This window comes from Chenopodium quinoa, unplaced genomic scaffold (genome assembly GCF_001683475.1).
Source record: "Chenopodium quinoa cultivar QQ74 unplaced genomic scaffold, ASM168347v1, whole genome shotgun sequence".
NCBI lineage: Eukaryota > Viridiplantae > Streptophyta > Magnoliopsida > Caryophyllales > Amaranthaceae > Chenopodium > Chenopodium quinoa.
In genome coordinates this window covers 3,099,987-3,122,388 of record NW_018744821.1, presented here as the reverse complement: position 1 = coordinate 3,122,388, position 22,402 = coordinate 3,099,987, and the positions used below count along the sequence as shown (strand labels likewise).

The following is a 22,402-nucleotide window of genomic DNA, read 5'->3' as shown; positions in this document are numbered from 1 at the left end:
TTCAATCATGCAGACATGTTAATGCTGCCATGGGCTCTATACTACTAATGATCCATGGAAGAATAAGAATAATCTTGAGCTAACTTGTTCAAGCTAGCTTGAAAATGACTGTCAAACAAAAGTATAATCCAAAAGATGGATAAAAAAAAAAAAGATGGATACTAACAATAAAACTTATACCTTGCCAGAAACAAACCTCCAAAAGATTTGTCCATGTTAATCTCAATTTCACAAAGATATCCGTCCTTGCAAATATTTTGAAATTGTGATCATAAAGGCAGGCTTCCAAGAAATGTGTAAAGATATAAGAATAAGTTCAAACAGCTGTGTTTGAATGAAAAACCACCACTGTTAAATAGAGCAAATCGCCATTCAATTTGATCCAACAATTCAAAGACATGACCAAACCCAAACAAGGTTTAACATCATAGGTTGATTATCGCTAAACCAACAGGACGAAACAAGGGTCAAAATTAACAAAGCAAGTGGTTTTACAAGGCAGAACCACAAGGGCATCGAACAATAATGATGATCTTTGCTAATCTCTCGACAACCTAAAAAGAACTCTATAGAACTTACCTAGGGTTCAGTCTCCACTAGCATATGTAATCATCAAGCCCTGATCCCTGAAAAGTTTTGAAGTGAACATTTAATTTATTGCATTGTTAATAAAGAAATGGCCTACATCCATTAAATTCCAGCACCTCTAATCCTTCTACATATAAAGTATTGTTATAATTATAAGCTAACATCATACAATGCAGTAGAGCCAATTGATCCCAAGGTGAATCTAAGATACCTAACAAGGAATGCTTATAACTCCAAATCTTACCAAAACATGGAGCCAAGTACTTGTAAAACAGACGGTGCATTTACAAGGGGGAAAAACAAAAGCAAGAATATACATGAACTTATTCTGAAGAGCAAGGCACACTCACCAATGTTTTTTTTCAGCATAACTACTTAATATCGATTGTATGCTCTCCCATAACCATCTAGTCTCTGATGCTGAATATCAGTGTAAGCATCACGGGGCCTAGGGTGTGGAAAGTGCTCAGCAGGGTTTGTGTATTGGCCCCTTGGCTCTACATGAAAGTTTGACCCAGCATAGGGCTGACTGTGTAATGAATCATAATCAGAGAAAGTGGACTGCTGATAACCACCAAAACCTGAAGTTGGCATCTGCTGCTGGTGCACCTGCTGACGTCTTTGTGCATCCAAGTGAAGGAACTCATCCCACTGTTTAGCATGAGAGCTTCGTAAACCAGCAAGCCTTTTCATGTAAGTCTCTCTCAAGTCTCTGATAACCTAATATTATTTTGAGCACCACAGAGTGAAACATTTGTCATTTTAATAAAGATGATTCGTATCAATTTGAATACACATATATCAACAGTAATATCATCAACAAACAGCCACTTAAGTACTCCTTCCGTCCTTAATTTTTAGCTCCCAAGCCACTTTTCACTTTGTTGATTTTTGGTTGAGTGGAGTAGATAACAAACAGAAGTGATGGGGCCAACTATATATTATGTGAGAGTGAAGTTGTGGTCCTCATCACAAAAGAAAATAGAAATGAGGCAAACAATGAAGGACAAAGGGAATACAAGCAACGACGTGAGCTAACGACGACAAATGGGCAAATGACTACATGGAAAAATTACACTTAAGCGAAGTTGACCAACAGCGCAATTATATATTTGAAGTATACACAAGAGTTATTATGAAGTTTTACAGAAATAACCAAAATATGAGCTTACGAATTTAATTTAATTTGTGGAGGGAGAGAATGTTGTGAGTAAGATGCAATTTTCAATATCTTATGGTTCAGATCAACAACGGATAAAGTAATATGGAGTTATACTGCTTTGAATGTTGTGATGTCACTCTTTGCTTATAGGCTGCAACAATAATGTTGCCAACAAAGCAATTAGTAGTACAACTTAACCAATAAAACAACCTACAACAGACTGATTGCTCCTTAAACACTTCAGAGTACAGAGCCAGATAGTTACACCTCCAAGGCTCCAACAGCTAAACAGCCCATATATGTTCAACAAAATGGCTTAATATTTAATTCTATGTTCATAACAAATGGTAGCTTACCTTTGTTTCTCAGCAAGAATTGTCAGGATTTACAACTTTTTATGCACTATTACAAAGTCAACCCTCACGTGAAGCCATCACTAAATATCTACACTAAATTTTTACACAAAAAGCATTTGCTCTAAGAAAGTAAGAATTGGACTAATACTCTTGTACAGACCTTAAAATTTATCAATACTAGCAGCACAAGGAGAAACACACATAAGCATACAGACATACAAGGGACACACACACACACACACACACATTGACATTACAAAAGCTCACACACACTGATAGACACACATACCTCACGGTGCTTGTAATTCTCCTCGTCTTCTTGCTGATCACGAAGTCTGGCTAGATCCATGGCCTCTCTTTTGTATTCCAACTCCACATCCTCAAGTGTTTGTGGCAATAAGGGATGCTCAACCTTATTATCAGCATGGACATCATATCCCCGTCTCTCGGTTTCCCAACCATGGGATCTGTAGGGTCCCTGATATGTGGTATATGAACTGCCACTATAAGGGGCACGGGCTGGAGATCGCGAACGGCTTGCACGACCTCGTCCTCCATCACTAACATAAGCTTCAGTAAATGATACTATGTTAACCATTTGTTTCAGCATTGCCTAACATAAATAGTAGCTCTAACTAGATAAACTATACTTAGAATCCCTCTGATGCACTTTACAGTAACTTTTGAAGACAACTTGGAAAAATCAGACCCCTTCGCGAAACTCACTTCAATATCCAACATGGTAGGGTAAAAGAACTTACCTCTTGCTGCAATCACAGATAAACAACATGCAATGTTACTAGAAAATCAAGTACAATACAGATGACAGTCCATAAAACATTATAATAGAGCTCAAAATGTTGAGATATAGTACTGCAATATAGTCACTAATTACCAGTTCTGTAATAGCGTTACAGGTATAGCTTTTAGTTGCCCTACCTGGAGAATTTCTAGAAGGTTTCTGCAGATCCCCACGAATACGGTCCTCAAGACCTCTATCTTGTCTGACAAATCTCTGATGAAACTGTGATGCATTTCTAGGGCTAGGGTTAGATCTTTGAGATTCTGAGCGCGTAAATCGATTACTGAAAGGACTGCGCTCAGGTGACCTAGATCTTCGGGGTTCTGAGCTTGAAAACCGAGTACCAATAGGACTGCGCTCTGGCGATTTAGACCTACCTGTATGAGAACCTGGAGAGCTCCTATCATTACATTCATCTTTAATCACTTTATGCACTGCATCTACACCTTTTCTCAAGATTAATCTATCCTTGCCACTAACAATAATAAACTTCTCATCCATCTTGATTTTGCAGCCATTGTCTAGCTCGATCTTCTCGATCACTTTATCTGTGAAAAGTGCTCTCACTTGCTTGTCTCTTGCAGCCACCCTTTCAAAGAAATCCTGGGAGTTGCGATTCCCTCCAAGGGTAAATGGACATCCCTGCAATTGTTTCATAGTCCAGCAACATTGAAGCAAAGAGTTGGTAAATCTAGGCTAAAAGCACAAGTACAATAAAAAAAAAAAAAAAAAGGATATCATACAGCAGCATAAATTAGCAAACAGAGGCCTTACAACAAATCGCATCAGGAGATATGGCCATGTAACCTACTAAGAAAATAAAATCTGACAATAATATCATCACCCCAATGTTTATACCGGAACCTCCTGCTCAAGGGGTTCAGATGTATGCAGTCAAGAGGTTTTTTTATGGAGGACCCTTCATCAATCAGAGAGAGATTTATCATTCTTTCCCAGTATCTCTTATTTAAGATGGAGCTTAGGATTGGTGTAAACCCACATCATATTTTGGAAGCTATTATAACTTACTTTCTTCAAAGAACCTTATATAACTTACTTTCTTCAAAGAACCTTATGTGCTTTAGGATATAATCATTAAGGGAAATTCTTTTTGGTTACCCGGTATTATTGCACTTTTCATTTTGGTAATCGGAGGGAAAAAAAAAATAATACGAGGTTATCATCAATGTTAATTCCATACTCTTGAAGTCTTGATTTATATCAACCAAGACATTTATGGCCATTGTCTAATCATAATAATAACTTATATTGCTAGCTACAGTAAACAATTCCAGAGTTAAGATGAGTTTGCCCCTTCCTTTATAAAGAATTCTCCCACCACCTTGATATAATGATGGTTTCACATCTCTTTGTCTCTATCATTAGCTCTTTTTCTTCGTAGATTGTAGGTTTTTCCCAGCAATTTCTTCAAAGATTGAATAAGTTCAGGTGCTAAAGCAGCGTGTGTTAATTTCCCATTCCCACAATTTCTTTCCTAAAAAGAATTGATTTGTAGATTGAGACCTCTAATCCTGCTTCAATTTTCATCCGGGTATCTCAAATCTTCATGATATTTTAACCATCCAAGTAGATTTTATGGGGTTGAAGATTTCCAAGTTAACAATGTGAGTTGGGGTTTTGTTTTTTGGTTTTTCTTTATTATAATTTTTTTTTTTTTAAGACAATGGTGGTTACTGCTTTTCAATTTGGCCTTCATCAAAACCAGCAAGTTCACCATACCCATTGTTGCTGTCAAAGAAAATATAGTGTTCATCGGTTCTACTTTTGTTTTTTTTGGGTGTGTGTGTGATAGCCAAGTAGTAGGGTGGGTGTGTGTGGTAGCCAAGTAGAGTACATAAGGAAAAAAAAATGAACTTAACTAATGTCATACTCTTCATTTCACCTTAATTACCCATGTCGGACCCTCGATACTCGGACTTGAGTATGACACTTGGACACATCACTTTTGGTTCAAAACCATGGATTTTTTTTTCACAAAATAGCCGAGTTAGACGCTTGGACACATACCTGTTTCGAGTCCATGTAACATTCATAAAACATGGAAGTAATAGTAATTGTTAACCATGATTATAATCTAACTTATTTATAGGTTTTAATAGTGATTAACGTCATGGTTGATATAAATCAAGTATACAATTACCATCGATAATAACTTTATTGTTGATTGCCAACTCTGAAGAACAATAACACAGGTAAACATGCAACATTGAGCCTTACCTGAGTGAAGTGACCAGATTCCCCACAAATTTTGCAAATCATTTCTTCTTCCTTCCTCTTCTTCCAGTTTCTCTCTGTTGCTTTAGATTTAGCCTCCCAAACCTTAGCCTCTCGACTCGTAAAATCTGTCGGGACAGCATTAGGGTCACGCTCGTCTTCCTCATCGGAGCTAGCTTGGGATTTTTTGGTATTTACTTTAGGCTTTTCTTGTACATTGACTACAGAAGATCCAATTGGTCCAGTGTACGCCTTGTAGATATCACTAAAATCATCATCATCATCCTCCAAATCAGGTCTATTTTCCATCAAGGACTGTATACAAGCAAAAAAACAATAAATTCATAGTTGAATCCTAACATTAAAGAGTTGTGCAATACATTAGCAACAAAATTAGATTCGATTATCTCGAAAAATTATACAATTCATAGTTGAATACTTGAATCCTAACATTAAAGGGTTTTGCAATACATTAGCAACCAAATTTAATTCAATTATAACGATTAAGGGTTGTGCAATACATTAGCAACCAAATTTGATTCGAAAAATCGTATAATTTAAGGATATATGATTCAATTAGGCTCGTAATTTTGGTTTTCGTAATCATAGTATTTAGAAGCAATAGTTGAGATTTTCGAACCCTAAACTTATGCACTGACAAATTAAATAAAACAAAATAAAACCCTAGATTGTGAAATTGAAATGATGATTACAAAAAGAAAAAACAACGAACTTACCTCAGAAGCTGGTTCAATGATGGAGAACGTAACTGCGATGTTGAGTGCGCTTCAATGGAGAAGGAGGAGAGAGAAGAAGGCAGGGCTATTGTGATTTGTGAGTCTGTTTTTTATTTTTCACATTTGCTTTTCAATGGCTTTTTTTTTTTTTTTTTTTTTTTTTTTTTGGGGGGGGTTCGGTGTTTAGAAAGTCACAAAAAAATGGGGGTGAAAAACGTTATCAGGATCTTCTGAAATTGGGAGAAAAGTTTAATTATTTGAGGTAATCCTCACTCTCTTGAAGGGAGGTTAGTTAGGTATGAACAAATACGAAGTACATATCTATCTATATCATATCATATCATATAACTAATCATATAAAGCTAAACTTTTAGCTAGGTCACGAGGCAGCGACACTTGGCATTCTAACTTTTCGCCAAATGTCGCGCCACGTTGGATAAATTTAATTAGACTCCATAAGATAAAAAAAAAAAAAAAAAGTTAGTTTGAAATTCTATTTTGAATCAAATTTGGATAGAGTTTTAGGATAATAGTTTAGAGTTTTATTTTCGATAAAATAAAATTTGAGTGTTGCACCACGTTGGATAGATTTAAATAGACTTCATAAACAACCCGGACATTGCACGGGGCACAAAACTCCGCATTCACAAGATCTATACTGTAGGGAATATTTCAAGCATTAATCCCCTAGCTTGAACCCCACTGTGATCATACACTAAAGTACGGTGTCGTCCAAAGGGAAAGAAGATAGAGCAAAAGAGTCGCCAACAAGTTTTTTAGGAACTTGTAAACTGTTCACGAGGTGAAGGTTACACCCCTTAGCGATCCAAGAGATCGTCAAGTCCATAAGGTCTTGAACCAAATAGGGTTTGGGGATGAAGGTACAAATCCAACCTAAAAGAGATTGAACCTGCCCTAATAATAGGCCTCTACTTTATTCTGATCGTATTCATGTGCGCTTTCTGACTAACATGCCATCATTATGATTAACCCTAAACTTGTTTATCTATGTTGGTTGAAATGCACAAATAAAACTATTATTGGCGATCACTTGAATTATAATCATATTAACTCTAAACAAGATTATTAATTATCTTATTAAGCGTGATTATAAGTACAAATTCCCTTTAAACATGCATAAAATGTGTGATCAAGTAATAACAATAAATATCAAGCAACGTAATAAATAATCATCATAATAATAATCAAAACAATAATCATCATAATAATAATTATAATAATCATAATCATAATAATCATGTTAAAGCATAATAATAGCAAGACCCTAGGCATGATACTAACAAGATTAATAACAAACCCTAGCATGTCACTAAGCAATAAAAATCAAAGCTTTAACCCTAATATGATACTAACATGAATATTAGGAAAGAAAATAGAAGGCGTCATAACAATCATACTTAGTATTAAATTTACCCTAGACATGATACTAGGAATCAAAATAACAATCTAAGCATGATTTCTACATAATAACATCAATAAAACAATTAAAGTACTTACTTTGATGCCTCGTACCTCTTTCTAATAACAAAATACACACGTTAGTAACTTCAAGGAAAATAATAAACAAACAATTAAATTAAATAATTGAAAGAGAGATTTGGGACCAAACCCTCAGAAATTAAACCTTTCACGTCTAGGGCGAAGGCAACTTCGAATTATGCTAGGTATTTCTAAATCTAATGAATGCGGAATTTTTATATTTGAGAGAAGGCTAGTTTAGAAAAGAGAGAGAGAGAGAGTAATCAAGAAAACTTGATGAGAGTTGGTGAATAAGAATTGATGAGAATTGATGAATCAAAACAGAGTTTTTACGACGTTATTTATAAAGAAAATCAGCCAAAAAGATAAAATATCAAAACAGAGTTCTGACGCAAATAAAATTGGATTAGCGCCAACGCTGGCTATTGGCGCCAAACGCCAACATTAGCGCCAGGCGCCAAGCGCTACAGCTGGCGTTCGGCGCTGATTCAGAAATTCACGCGTTTTCTTAAAATTAGATAGAAATTACCGTACAGGAGGATAAAATCGTATTTTCCTCAAAAAAGGTTCTTTGATTCTAATTAAAACTCTAAAAAGTCAACAAAAATCAATTATCAATGCTAATTAAATTAGGAATGAAAAGAACCTTCTAGAAGAATCTAGAAGACTAAAACCATTCCTAATTGCATTAGGAATGATAAATCTATATTAGGCCCTCCCCTAGATCATTGGGCCGCATATAAGGCTCAAAACAGGCCCAGTTCAGTAATTTGGCCATAACTTCCTCAATATCATCGGAATTGGGCTTATAATATATCGTTGGAAAGGTCTTTTCAAGCCCCATCCAACTACACTACTATTGGACCCATATCATGGACCAACCAAACTGGATTGGTTGTTTTCTTAAAATAGGTTTTCAAAAACAAAGAGAAGAGAAAAGAAATTAAAACTATCCGCAACACTAGACTTTCCACACTTTCACTTCATTCGATTATGATTCGACGCGATAGGTACTCATCATTGGGTTTGGTTTTGGGGAGACACAAATGGGTGTCTACAGAAGCCCCCACTTTGACTGAGTTTGGAGAAACATAAGTTTCAAAAACAAAAGTCAAAGTATCGACAGGGACGGAGAATGATTCAGAACGTTCTACGATCCTAAATCACTCTTGCAACGCCGATACCTGCAAACTAGCGTTAGTTAAACAAATAAAAGAGTTAAGAAACACGTATCTTGCACAGTCGAGCACACGTCTCTGAAAGCAACCGATATGTTGCCGCATTGCTATTGTTTTGACGACCTCCTGCCAAGAGAATGTCATTCCGCTTGAAAACCGCTACGCTTGTAACTGCTTCCAATATTGAAGATTGCTTCGCTTGAAACGATCCTCTTCCGCTTTTATAACATTCCACGTCCAAGGGAATACTATCGAAGATTGCTTCGCTTGAAACAATCCTCTTCCGCTATGTGACCATCTTCCACGTCTAAGGGAACACGATCGAAGACAATTTCGCTTGAAATCACCTTCTGTTGTTTGTGACAACTCTCCACAATCTAGGGAATGCCATCTTGTTGTTTCGATGTTCACTCCTCTCTGAACAAAGAGCTTCTTTTGGATGTGTCCACGCGCCTCTGAACAAAGAGCTTCTTTTTTTTTTTTGGATATGTTCACGCGCCTCTGAACAAAGAGCTTGTTTATTTTTTGGATATGTCCACGCGTCTCTGAACAATAGAGCTTTCTTTATTATTTTTTGTAATATGATCTTCTGAATGATGTGTCCACGCGTCTCTGAACAAAGAGCTTGATAATAGGATGCCCACGCGTCTTCTGAGCAAAAGAGCTTGAAAGAAATGTCCACGCGTCTCTGAACAAAAGAGCTTTGATGATATGCCCACGCGTCTCTGAACAAAAAGAGCTTCGAATGATATGTCCACGCGTCTTTGAACAAAAGAGCTGCGATGCTTGAATGTTTGTTGCGATAATATTCCGAAGAAAAATTTCCGAAGACCAACGCTTGCCGATCTCTAAAGCTCGCTTGAACTTTGCTTCCGCTATGCCAGTACGTTGGCGGTTTGCTGCTTGTGAAACATTATGTCGGTGTCTCCGTGATGAGCCAACGCTTAGGCGCTTTAAGCTAAGTGATTTCGTTAGGTCGATCACCTATTGCGATTGTAATCAAACCGACTACTTAATCATGTCAAATTGCTCATAGGGGCTAACTGGCGTACCAAGGAACCCGAAATTGTTGTATGAGGTCGAATCACCTTTCTGAGAGGCTTCGAGCTCTGTCGCTGCTGAAATATCTCTAGCGCCAAGAATTGGCCTTGTCGCCAGACGCTGGGATCTAGCGCCAAGCGCTAAAAACTATTGCGAGACGCTAGATGCTTTCGCCTGGCGCTGGAGTAGGGTCTTCCCTATTCTGCTGCACCTTTATTTATTTTTAACTATACTTTGCTAATTTCTTTAATTATCTTAGGGTTGACCTAAAGTTTAATGTCGCTTGACTCATTGACTTGACACGACTCAAGGTATAAACTTGACTCTCTGTGATTGACTAACTCGAGGTCGACTCGACTCAAAGTGTTTGACACATGTGTTAGACTCAAATCAAGGTTATATGACACGACATGACTCAATGTGTACATGACTTGTAAAGCAAAATTTTTCTGTCATTTTTGTGGAGGGTACCGACTTTCTCCCAAAAAAGAAAGACGCGAAAAAAGAATTGAAGTTTTTGAAGGTGCATGTTGAATGAGCTTAGTCAAATGTTGTTTGATACTATCTCTCAAGGTGCAAGGATTAATCCATCATAGGCTATCTCAATGGTTGACTCAATGATGAAAGTATTTGGGTAACTTAGGCACGGAGGCTAATTAAGCACTTCATACTTCGTGATGCAATGACAGTTATGATTGATGAGTGATGTTGGGCATTTTGACATGACAAGGCATGCTTCAGTGTTATGTTAAGATTTCATGACAAAGGGTTCCTAAGGGAAGGATATTTGGTCATGTATCTGTGCGGTGTGTGAAAGTGACACTAAAGTTAGGCCACAAGGGCTAAGTGTGTGGAAAGATATATAAAAAAAAGTCAAATGGTGGTGACTCTTAGGCTAGGTAAGCTAATGATGTAGGGATCAAGCCCCCAAGTCTAGCTCTACATGGATAAGGATGAGCATAGGATATCCCTTGATATGATCATGATGTGTGAATGTGAATATGAATGCATGTTTATTACGGCCGCACCTCGATATGAGGTTGCCTACGTATCCGTTAGGAATCAGGCCGAACGTAGCTCTAGCCGAACCTCGCACAAGTGTGTGTATACCTCAAAAAGGTCTTTTTAAGGTTGTAACGTGGTTAGGCTAAAGGTTGAAGAAGAAGGGGATAAAAGGCTCAAGACCCTAGATAAGCCCCCAAGGTGTGCAACCTTGCTTTTGAATCTTTATTTTTTTTATGCTTGATGCTTTCTACTCTTTTTTTTAGCTCTCTTTTTTTTTTTTTTTTGCTTTTGCATTTTATATTTTTATAAGTGTGGGTAATCCCGATCATGCGGTCTATCACTCACTTGGCATTCATGTTTCTCAGGCACGGTACCGAGCACTCGATAAGAGACACAATCTGAGACGTGTTCATATCAAAGACATGTTCATGTCAAAGACATTGGAACACTTGCCCTTTTTGTACACATTTATTTATTTTTTTTGCTATTTTAATCTTTTGAAGTCACTCAAGATTTTTTTGAAAATTGCATAAGTTGCACACCATCCCATCCCAAGCTTAGGTAGATGTAGGTTGAAAAATGAAAGGTCTATTGTTAGAAGAGGCTCAAAGTGGTTTATAAAGAAAGGATTGTAAATTAGAAGGGTGAAAGGTGATATGATGTGGCTATAAGGGGTGCCTCAAATCATTGGTATACCTTGTGCTTAATTCGACAATGATTTTTTTTTAAAATGAAATATAATGAAATGATCATATGTAAGAGAATAAATGCTCTAGAAAAAGGGAAAAGAAAGAATCTACAAAATTAATCTAAGGGAAAAGAAAGGTGCCTATGCTAGACTTATTAGGGAAAGGGTAAATAAAGAAAAGGAAAAAAAAATGTCATGAAATCTCGTCGTTGAAGCTCACTTCTTGTCTTGTGTTGTTTGCTTTATCATCACTCGCTCTTCTTGTTAACTAGAGGTATGGGAAGCTTGTTATTATCAATCAAATGTTGGATAGCCTCCTTTAGATTCCAACAGCTCTCAGTAGCATGACCCCTACCTTGATGGTACTTGCAGCGCACATTTGGATTCCAACTGGGCAACCTCTTCTCAAGCGGGGGATCTTGAAGAGGTCCAATAGGAGTAATGAGTCCCTTGGCATGGAGTCGATCAAAAGCATCATCGTAGATAATTCCAATAGGGGTAAAATCCTTTTTTGTTGCTTTCTAAATCCTCGATTACCCATGGCTAAGATCTCATTTAGGTCGAAAGTACCAACACTGTTTCTAGAGTAGGTATTTTAGGAAGAAGAAGGATAGTCGTTCTTCTTCCCTTTACAGCCACCGTTACTATCGTTACTAATCTTGGCCTTCTTGTCGTGCGGAGGAACATGAAGGAGATTTGAATCAATGAAGTCTTGAACACGATCCTTGAGGGCGAGACACTTTTCAGTAGTGTGACCGCAACCTCTATGGTATCGACAATAAGAATTTGGATCCCAATTGGGAAACCGTTTTTCATGTGGAGTGTCTTGACTGGGACCAACGGAGGGGATATGACCTTGATCATGAAGATAGTCAAAAGCTTCATTGTAATTCATTCCCATTGGTGTGTATTCTTCAATGGTCCGTTTTGCCCGTGGCTTAGGAGCATTGAGTTCTTCATTAAACCCTTGGCAAGAATTTTGTTCGATGACCATCACCCGATTTGCTAATCCTTCTACCACATTCAAGAGCATGGCAACGACATCTCGCAGTTTTCGAACGTCCTCTTTTAGACTTGACGAGTCTTCCCTGATATTATTTAAGAAAAGACTTTCATCCTCCCCAATCATGGCCACTTCATCGAGAGAGGTTATACAAGCTGTCTCGATCATGGGCTCTCCTACAGGTGTGATAAGAAGTGATGGATCGAAGGATGTTTGATCATCTTCGATGGCTAGAATCTCGGAAGTTTCATTGTTATCGATCAGATCTTGAATAACTTCTTTGTGTTTCCAACACTCCTCAGTGTCGTGACCCCTTCCTTGGTGATAGTTGCAGTGCTTATTGGGGTCCCACTTGGGTGGCCTGGCTTCTGGAACTGAATCTTTGATAGGCCCTATGGGCATGACTAGTCCTTTGTGGTGTAGCTTCTCGAAAGTCGTTTCATAACTCATGCCAAGTGGGGTGAACACTCTTTTTGACCTTTGGATTCGTGATTTAGAGGCGTTTGTGGCATGTACCTCATTAATGGGAGAGGAAGAAGAAGGATGGTCGTTCTTCTTTCCTCTCGCACTATTATCTTTCAGAAGGTCATCTTCAATGTCAATGCCTATATTATAGACAGCCTTGAAAGTATGCAAGTTGTGTTGGTACTTTAAGTGCCTTGAATACTTCCCTTGGAGATTCTTGATAAACATCCTCACAGATTCTTTTTCGGTAGGAGCCTTAACCATGTTAGCGGAAGTTTCCCTCCATTTATTGAAGAAAGATGTGAACCCTTCGTTTTCTTTTTGTTTTAACATCTCAAGTTGTCTATGGTCTGTTTCGTCTTAGATGTTGCACTTATATCTATCTATGAAAGCGTTTGCTATGGACTCCCAGGTGGAGGTTTTTTCTTTCTCGAGAGAAAAGAACCATTGCTGGCAAACGGTCTCGAGAGATAGTGAGAACATATAGGGGAAAACCTTCTTATCGATACCCTTAATTCTCATTATAGTTTCAAAAGCTCTTAGATGGAAGTGAGGGTTATCTGTTGCCTTAAATTTAGGGATGTCAGTGGCGTTGAACTTATGCGGAAGAAGTTCCTTGTCCAGCGAGACCCCTTGTGAACTAATGCCCTGAAATTTATAGTCACTAGATAGCTTTCTCAAACTTTCTTGCATGAGGTTCATTTGTTGTTGCTTCACAGGGTCATCTTAAGGGTTAAAGCCTTTAACACCTCAGTCACGTCATGCAATTGACTCCTAAGTTCATTGACCTCTTCTTGACTTGCCATTATCTTTTTAGCATTCCTTTTGACGAATTGGTTTATCAAAAAGTGAAACTTGAATAAAGAGGTTGTCCTTGATTAATCGCCCTTCTCTCCTCGACCATGTACTGTGGAAAAGGAATTTGGGGATATTCATTGTTAATTATTTGACTCAAAATTTATTCAACATGTAATGGATGGAGGAAGTGAAGAAAGATGATGTAGATGGAGAGATATGAAGAATTAGGAATGGAATGTACCCCCAACTTAAATGACGGAAAAAACCGACTCATGCATGAACCTAAGACATGGTCATGGTGATATATATACTTTAAGTGTGTGCTAAGACTAGTGAGTGTAGGTGACATGTTTGGACTCTTGTGTAAGACCATGTGGCTAGACTATGTGACTAGACTCAATTAATGACTTAACAAAGTGTTATTGACAGCGAAATTTAACCGAATTATTTAGCAAACTGGTTAATTAGACACTAGGTGATGACTCAATCAATAATCCGAACTGTCGTCAAAACGACAGGACTGGCGTCGCATTGTGTAGTGTAGCGCCAGACAACAGAGTTGTCGCCAGGTGCCACACACCACAGAGTGGCACTACAGTTCGATTTTGGCGCCAATGCTGGAGCTTCAATCCGAGACTGTTTTCGGTGTTATTAATCAATAGAGGTATGCCTAAAGTTGTACTAGGTCAATCCTGATTAAAATCTTAGACTTTATTTACTCAAATTAATTAATTAATTAATTAGGCAAATTTCTTTTAGTCATTAATTTATTTTAGTCTTAACACAAGTCAAACAAACGGTTAAGGAAAACATATATCATATGCATAACAAATAATGCACAATTAGTCAAGTAGACACAATATGATGCAATGAGTTTGCAACCTAACCATGGCTCTAGTTCTCTAAAGTTCGGGATATGGTTTAGTCAATAGAGGGTCCATGGTTCATTGTCCGGATGCACCGCGCGAAAGCCTAACCGTGAAGGGTTGGCGCGAGTGGATGGGACACCGCGAGTTTTAGAAAAACTCGCTTCCATGGTTTGGTGAATTCAACATTCTCGGATATAACCTTTGTTGCTCAGAGCGTCAATCAGGTAGATGGAACATGAATTCCCAGAGGGTTATATCCATATGTAGAACACATATGGGTTTCAGAAAAGTGAGAAAAACTCAATCAGGAAGTAGGATCGAGCAAACAATGCGAAAAACTGGTCGAAATTAGAACGCATATTTATGGCTCGGTATTGGAAGAATTTGGCGCCAGCAAACAGAGGCTGGCGCTAGGATTTAGCTGTTGCGCCTGGCGACAGAGCTGCGCTACAGTTAAATGTCTGGCGCCAGCTTCTGTTCGCTGACGCTAATTCCTACATGCCTCAGCAGCTTTCTGTGCTCGATAAAATTTTCCAATTTCGCGCAGTGTTATTTCGGTCCTAGTTGTGAAAGATATTTCTCAAATTTCCTACGTGTAAAATCCTATGTTTTTAACTCATTACGGATGGTCTTTCCAATGAGATCTTTTTTATGCATATGACAATAATGTTAATCAAAATTACGCACATGAAATACTTAGAATGTTTTGAGTCTCATCCACTCATTCTAAATCATTGCTAAAATAAATTTTAGGAATTAAAACAGAAATCCTCCCCAGTGGAGTCGCCAAAAACTGTAGGGAATATTTCAAGCATTTATCCCCTAGCTTGAACCCCACTGTGATCATACACTAAAGTACGGTGGCGTCCAAAGGGAAAGAAGATAGAGAAAAAGAGTCGCCAACAAGTTTTTTAGGAACTTGTAAACCGTTCACGAGGTGAAGGTTACACCCCTTAATGATCCAAGAGATCGTCAACTCCATAAGGTCTTGAACCATATAGGGTTCGGGGATAAAGGTACAAATCCAACCTAAAAGAGATTGAACCTGCCATAATAATAGGCCTCTACTTTATTCTGATTGTATTCATGTGCGCTTTCTTACTAACATGCAATCATTAGGATTAACCCTAAACCTGTTTATCTATGTTGGTTGAATATAATGCACAAATAAAACTATTATTGGCGATCACTTGAATTATAATCATATTAACTCTAAACAAGATTATTAATTATCTTATTAAGCGTGATTACAAGTACAAATTCCCTTTAAACATGCATAAAAGGTGTGATCAAGCAATAACAATAAATATCAAGCAACATAATAAATAATCATCATAATAATAATCAAAACAATAATCATCATAATAATAATTATAATAATCATAATCATATGTAATACCCGAGATTTTAAAACATGATTTATTATACTCTAATTTTTATTTTATTAGCTTAATTAAAGTTTAATCAATATTTTACCATGCATGACTATTTTAGTCTTAATTTTATTTTAATATTTTATTATTCCAAAAGTTAATTTTATAGAGGAAAGTAATTTATTTTAAAATGTATTTCATATTAAGTGAAATTTTTCATGTTCCATTAAATATTATCAAAATCTGTATTTTTACGCGAGAGAATGAAATGACCAAAATACCCTTACTAAAGGACAAACATCACCTATTATTTCTTCACCACCTCAACATTCATGAAATGGAGATGAAATTTGCTATTCTTTCATTTGTTATGTAATTCCTAAGCTTATCACTTTGCAAATGACAAGAATTGATCTTGGTCACCATAAAAGACAAAACCCACCTCTTCTTATTTCTTCCTTCACGGCTAAGCAATAACTTAGGATAAGACCAGGATTTTGGCTTCATCCAATTCTCACATTACTCCACTACAATGAGATTGTAGTTAGTAAATGACTTAGCTAATCTACTTTCTTCTTTCTTTTACAAGTTTTAGCATACTACTTTCCCACCGTAAAGAAACATCACTACCACCACCTTTATCATAACCATTGACACCCTTCCTTGTTTGAGGCGTGCCACCCCTCCTCTAGCCGCCGACCAAACCGACGCACTTCTTTCCTCCATTAATTCATGACTTCGTTCTTGATGAAACAAGCAAGTAAGGAATGATCTTTTGAGACAACTACTTGACATCTTACTAAACCCAAACTAAGCCAAGTTCCTCATATTTTTGTTTACTACAAGTGATTTGTATAAAGATTTTATTATATAGCTTTCTAAATTATGATTGTGTTGTATTGGTTTTATAAAAGCAAGAATCTTGTGGCAAATAGTCACGTAATTTGTATTATGATGAGCTTGGTTGTTTTACTCATTTTTAATTAATACTTGTTTTATTTCCACTTTTTCTATCAACTTATAGAAGTTACTTTTCTTTTAATATATGTAAAAAAAGAACTAACGATAATACTTGTTTTTATTTATATTGAAGTAGCATACTTATTTTCCTTTTACCAAAAGCTAGGTAATACATATTTCTAGAAAATAAGTTTTGACAATTTCATGCTAAATAACATATAGTTCCAATTCTCAAAAGGAAAACCCTTCAATTTCCAGCCATGCAGAACTAAAATCAACCTCCGTTGTCTCAAGCTCTTCCCATGATTACTTATCAGAGACGCAAAGACTCAGATCAGAGAATTTGTTCGAATTCTCGGGGGAAGGAGCCTATTCTGCAGGGGATACCAGTGCACGAATTGCAGCAGGGATCGGAGTCGAAATCGAACACCCTTCAATTGTTCCCGTCCTCACCAATGATAAAAACTCTTTTGATCATGCGCCGGCCGGGTTCTCCAACGGAGTTAACAGGGGCGGTGAGGTTACTAGATGCCTTGAAAATAAAACAGGAAGCTCTGTCTATTCTACGGGCGGAGGAAAGGGATCGAACGTTTCCACTTCAAATCCCAAGAATAATTTCGGTTTTTCACTTGCAATTAGAAACCAGAGGTCAAACATGGCAAATCGCCTTATCGCAACATTCATCTCTCAGGATGCGGTGGTGGGGATGCAATTGCAGATTCGATACTATCGGTATCTTCAGGGGCCGAGGGAGATAGTAGCTCAAATGACCCCATTGTCATTAGAGGATGTGATACCAATAGGGATGAGCGAGTTTTGGAGGGATTGGGAGGTGTATTACCTCCCTCCGAATCCAGGCCCGAATGATCGTCCTTCGATATCTTTGCAGCGTCCTTTGCCTAATTTGAAAATGAAGTTCATTTTATGGAATGTGAGGGGAGCTTGTAGGGAGGAATTTATCCCTCATGCACGTCATTTAGTTAACATTCATCGCCCTGCTGTTTTGGTGTTTCTGGAAACAAAATCGGATGATCTTAGAGTTAGGCAGGTTATGCTCCAATTGGGTTTTCATGATTTCAAGGCTGTGGAGGCTAATGACAGACGGGGGGGGGGGGGGGGGGGGGGGGTATTTGGTTGTTTTGGAAAAATGTGGTGGATGTAGCTGATTTCAAGGAGGATTTTTCCTTTTTTCATGCTTTGTTTCATTTCAAAAACACCAACAATGAAGCTCTAGTAACTGGTATGCATGCTCCTTCAAGGCCGAAAGAGAGGCATGCAATGTGGAGGGAGATGCAATCTGATCTTCCTCCGCCTAACACTCCTTGGCTTTTATTCGGGGATTTGAATGAAGTAACTTTGCAGAGTGAGAAATCTGGAGGGCGTGGTTTTAGGCACGCTCAATGCAGGGATATGAACAACTTTACTAATGCAGCGGGTATGTTTGATATGGGCTATAATGAAAATCCTTTTACATGGAGCAATGCTAGGGAAGGAGCCTCGTTGATTAGGCAGCGTCTTGACAGGGCTCTTGGAAACGCAGCTTGGGTGGAGAAATTTCCACACACTAAGGTTTTTCATCTTCCTTTTACTTATTCTGATCACTCTCCTATTTTAATTGATTGTTCTAATCCTAGAGTTAATGGTCCTTTTCCTTTACGTTGCAAGGAAGTTTGGCTTTCTCACCCGGATTTTAATGGTTTTTTTGTTAGTAATTGGTTGAAACCGTGTGATAATTATATCTTAGGTATGAATAATTTTCAAAATAATATCAAAAATTGGAACCATAATATTTTTGGAAATCTTAAGTACAAAAAGGATAGACTCTTGGCAAGATTAGGTGGAATCCAAAATTATTTAACTACTAAGAATTCGGTTTTTTTGACAAATTTGGAAAAAGATTTGTTAAAAGAATTAAAAGATATTTATGATAAGGAGAGAATTATTTGGGCACAAAAGGCTGGAATTAATTGGCGAAAATACGGTGATTTAAATACAAAATATTTCCATATTTTAGCCAAAATAAAAAAAAGTAGAGGAAAGATTTTGTGCTTAAAGGATTCGAATGATAATTGGATCACTGATGATTCAATTTTGAAAAATATGGCTATTGATTTTTATAAAAATATTTTTCAGTCAAAAATAACAAATAAGGGGTGGTTCTGGTTCTTTTACTCCTAATAAGATTTCGGTGGATGACAATTTGATGTTGGCCACCTATAGTCCAAGTTTGGTTGAGGTTAAGAATTGTTTGTTTAGCATGGAGCCTATGAAATGTCCTGGTCCGGATGTAGTCCAACAAGGTTTTTTCAGGCTAATTGGGATTCCTTGAGTCACATTCTTCATAAGTTATGTGTAGATAGTTTTGCTAATGGCTCTTTTAATTCGGATATCAATAAGTCTTATATCTCTTTAATCCCTAAGATTGATAATCCAGTTAATTTGAATCAATTTAGACCTATAGGGTTGTGTAATACTGTTTACAAGTTAATTACTAAGTTAATTTCTTGTAAACTTAGATCTTTTTTGAATAATTTGATTAGCCCGTTACAATCCAGTTTTATTCAAGGCAGGGGTATTGAGGATAATGTAATCATTATTAAAGAAATGTCTCATATTTTTCATAAAGCTAAAGTTGGGAAGAATATCATGGCCCTTAAGCTTGACTTAACAAAGGCTTATGATAGTTTGGAATGGAATTTCATTAAGGAAACCCTAATTGGCTTTAATTTTCCATTGAATTTTGTTAATTTGACTATGTTTTGCATTACTTCCCCTCAAATATCAGTCTTATGGAATGGGGAAATTACTAGTGAGTTTATCCCTTCGAGAGGTATAAGGAAAGGTGATCCGATGTCTTCTTATATTTTTGTTTTGTGCCTTGAAAGACTTTCACTCATGATAGAAAACAAGGTTAATCAGAAACTGTGGAAGCCTATAAAGGTAACAAAATCTATCTCTTTGTCTCATATTTTTTATGCGGATGATGTTTTCCTTTTTGGACAAGCTTCTAAGAGTAATATTCAATTAATTATGCAAGTCTTATAGGATTTTGGGGATATTTCTGGTTTAAGAGTAAATCAAAACAAATCCATTGTTATATTTCCAAAGAAAATGAATCATAATGTAAGAAAAGATTTGATCACTGAATTTAGTTTCACTTCCACTACTTCTTTTGGCAAATATTTGGGAGTTGAAATTCATCCTAACAAATTAAAAAAAAGTGATTACTTTGGCTTGCTTGATAAAACATTTAATCAAATCAAAGGTTGGCAATCTAGGTTGTTGAATATGGCAAGAAGGTGTACCTTGGTCAAATCTGTGCTATCTTCTTTTCCTGTCTATTTAATGCAAATAGTATTCTTCCAATTGCTGTTTGTGATGATATTGAAAGGAATTGCAGAAAATTTTTGTGGAATAAGGTTGATAAATCTAGATACTCTACAAGAATAGGTTGGAATCATATCACTAAGCCTATGGAAATAGGAGGTCTAGGGGTTAGAAGATTGAAATTGTGGAATATAGCTTTCATGGCTAAATTAGGATGGACTATTCTTACCAAACCAGAAAAACTTTGGGTAAGGATTTTCAATGAGAAATATCTTAGGAAAGCAGGTTTATTTGATTGTCATGCTAACTCTTCTCATTCTCAAATTTGGAAAGACATTTTAAAAGGAAGAGAGTTGCTTGCCTCGGGTTTAAGGGTAGGGATTGGTAATGGAACTTCTACTTCCTTATGGAATCATCATTGGTTAGGAAAAGGTCCCTTGAAAGATGTTATAATTGATGATATTCCCTCTCACATGAATAATTGGAAGGTGTCTAATATAATCAAAGATAAAGCTTGGTTTTTGAATGCTATAGAACATCTTCTCCCTCAGCATATTCTTAATATGATCAAGGCCACCCCTTTGTCAAGGTTTGCTAATTTAGAGGATTTTATAACTTGGGATTTGAGCAAGGATGGTATTTTCAATATTAGATCTTCTTATCACTTTATTTTACAAGGAAAGTGCTTAGTTTCTTCTAATATAAATTCTTGGAAAAATCTTTGGAAAATACAAATTCCTTTTAAATACAGAATGTTTTTGCGGAATTGTGCTCATTCGATTTTGCCTGTTGCTGAAACCTTGTCTACTTATATGCCTCTTATTTCTCCAATTTGTTCCAGGTGTAATACTTACTCTGAATCTCACATACATATTTTTAGGGATTGCTTTGCTTCTTCTATCTTATGGAATGATATTTTTAACAAAATTTATCTTCCAAAAAACTTCTATTTTGGCTTCTTAAAAAATTCTAATTGGGAGATTTGGATTAATTATAATCTTGGATTAGATAAAAAGTGGAAATTGATCTTTCGAACTGCTTTGTGGCATCTTTGGATATATAGAAACACATCTATCTTTGAAGATAAACAAATCGGTCCTATTTCCCTTTTTACTAAGTTTTATTTCGATTATAAGATTTCAATTTCTTTGATACAGGAGAATAATAAAAGGAAAAGTGGGGAATCAAGTTCTGCTGCTACAACTTGGGAGGCTCCTAGGGATGGCTACTTTAAGATTAATACTGATGGAGCATGGCTCAACTCAGCAGTTTCTTTTGGAGGAGGTGCAATAAGGAGATCAGATGGCTCGTGGTATGTAGGATTCTCATGTAAATATGATGCTATCTCTCCTCTCCTTACTGAACTGTATGCATTGAATGATGGCCTTTCTATTGTTGAGGATCTGAGGGTTAAGAAGGTGATTGTGGAGACGGATGCCAAAGTTCTTAGGGATATGCTAATGTCAGCAGGTCCTAATCCTCATCATGAACTAGCTGCTGCAATTTGTGATGTTGCTACGGTACTATCCAAATTTGAGGTTGCTGTAGTCACTCACATTCTAAGGGAGGCTAATGAATTGGCTCACCGTCTTGCTGTTTTTGGAAGGGAGATGGCAGTGGGATACAAAACCCATTACTTGGTTCCGGATTGTGTCTCTGATTTGTATGAAGCAAAGAAGAACAGGGTTGTGGCAGCAGCAACTAATCAGTAGTTGTTTTCTTCTCATTCTCTTAATTATGGATGAACAGAACTTTTGGGTTAGTTTCATGGTTGTTATTGTATGATAGCTCTGCTTTGTGGAAGCAGGATGCTTTTGGGCTTAATTTTGATGTACATAATACTCCTTGTGGGAGTTTAATTTCGGATGTAATCATAGCCGTTTGTTTAGGCTTTTTTTGCTTCTGCCTAGATCTTCAATGTAAATACTTTGGGATAATCTTTGTAAATATTAAGGCTATAGCCTTTTAATATATATATATCTTCTAGTTATGTTAAAACATATAGTTTCAATATGTTTTACAATTATGAATAGTAGTAGTATTTATTTTCAAAGTAGTGCTTATTTTACTCTAAATGATGTAATGCTTGTTTTGTTCTTTAAAAATATGTTTGCACTTTATTTTATCAAAGGTTTTGAATTAAGAAGTTACTAATGAGTATTTATTATTATTGGGTATGATTGAATGAGTCATGGCAATGAGAAACTAATGATGGAGGTTGAGAGTTCAAATGATGATTATTGGAGAACAAGTTAAGTGAGATGATTAAAGATGATCGAATGAGGTAATCATTATGTCTAGAAATTATGTCTAGC

The 22,402-nt window shown here is 36.7% G+C and overlaps 1 protein-coding gene across 2 annotated transcripts; it reads right to left on the bottom strand.

Annotated features, from left to right (window-relative positions):
* Positions 1 to 329: 329 nt before the first annotated feature.
* Positions 330 to 6,350, bottom strand: LOC110704189. Of its 2 annotated transcripts, XM_021881981.1 has the most exons (7): positions 5,881 to 6,350; positions 5,147 to 5,458; positions 3,046 to 3,550; positions 2,868 to 2,873; positions 2,396 to 2,676; positions 939 to 1,308; positions 330 to 626 (listed from the first exon to the last, which is right to left on the bottom strand). In XM_021881981.1, exons 2-6 carry the CDS (start codon positions 5,450 to 5,452, stop codon positions 964 to 966), a joined length of 1,443 nt encoding a protein of 480 aa, XP_021737673.1. In that variant the 5' UTR covers positions 5,453 to 5,458; positions 5,881 to 6,350; the 3' UTR covers positions 330 to 626; positions 939 to 963. The 2 variants fall into 2 exon arrangements, with proteins under 2 accessions (XP_021737673.1, XP_021737674.1); XM_021881982.1 differs by lacking the exon at positions 2,868 to 2,873 and having other exon boundaries at positions 5,881 to 6,349.
* Positions 6,351 to 22,402: the final 16,052 nt, after the last annotated feature.

Excerpts from the sequence above, each read along its gene's own strand:
- LOC110704189 (XM_021881981.1), bottom strand. The coding sequence starts at position 5,452 with ATGGAAAATAGACCTGATTTGGAGGATGATGATGATGATTTTAGTGAT. Across the intron at positions 3,551-5,146 it reads AATCTGGTCACTTCACTCAG|GGATGTCCATTTACCCTTGG; the intron begins GTAAGGCTCAAT and ends AAACAATTGCAG. Across the intron at positions 1,309-2,395 it reads AGAATTACAAGCACCGTGAG|GTTATCAGAGACTTGAGAGA; the intron begins GTATGTGTGTCT and ends AAATAATATTAG.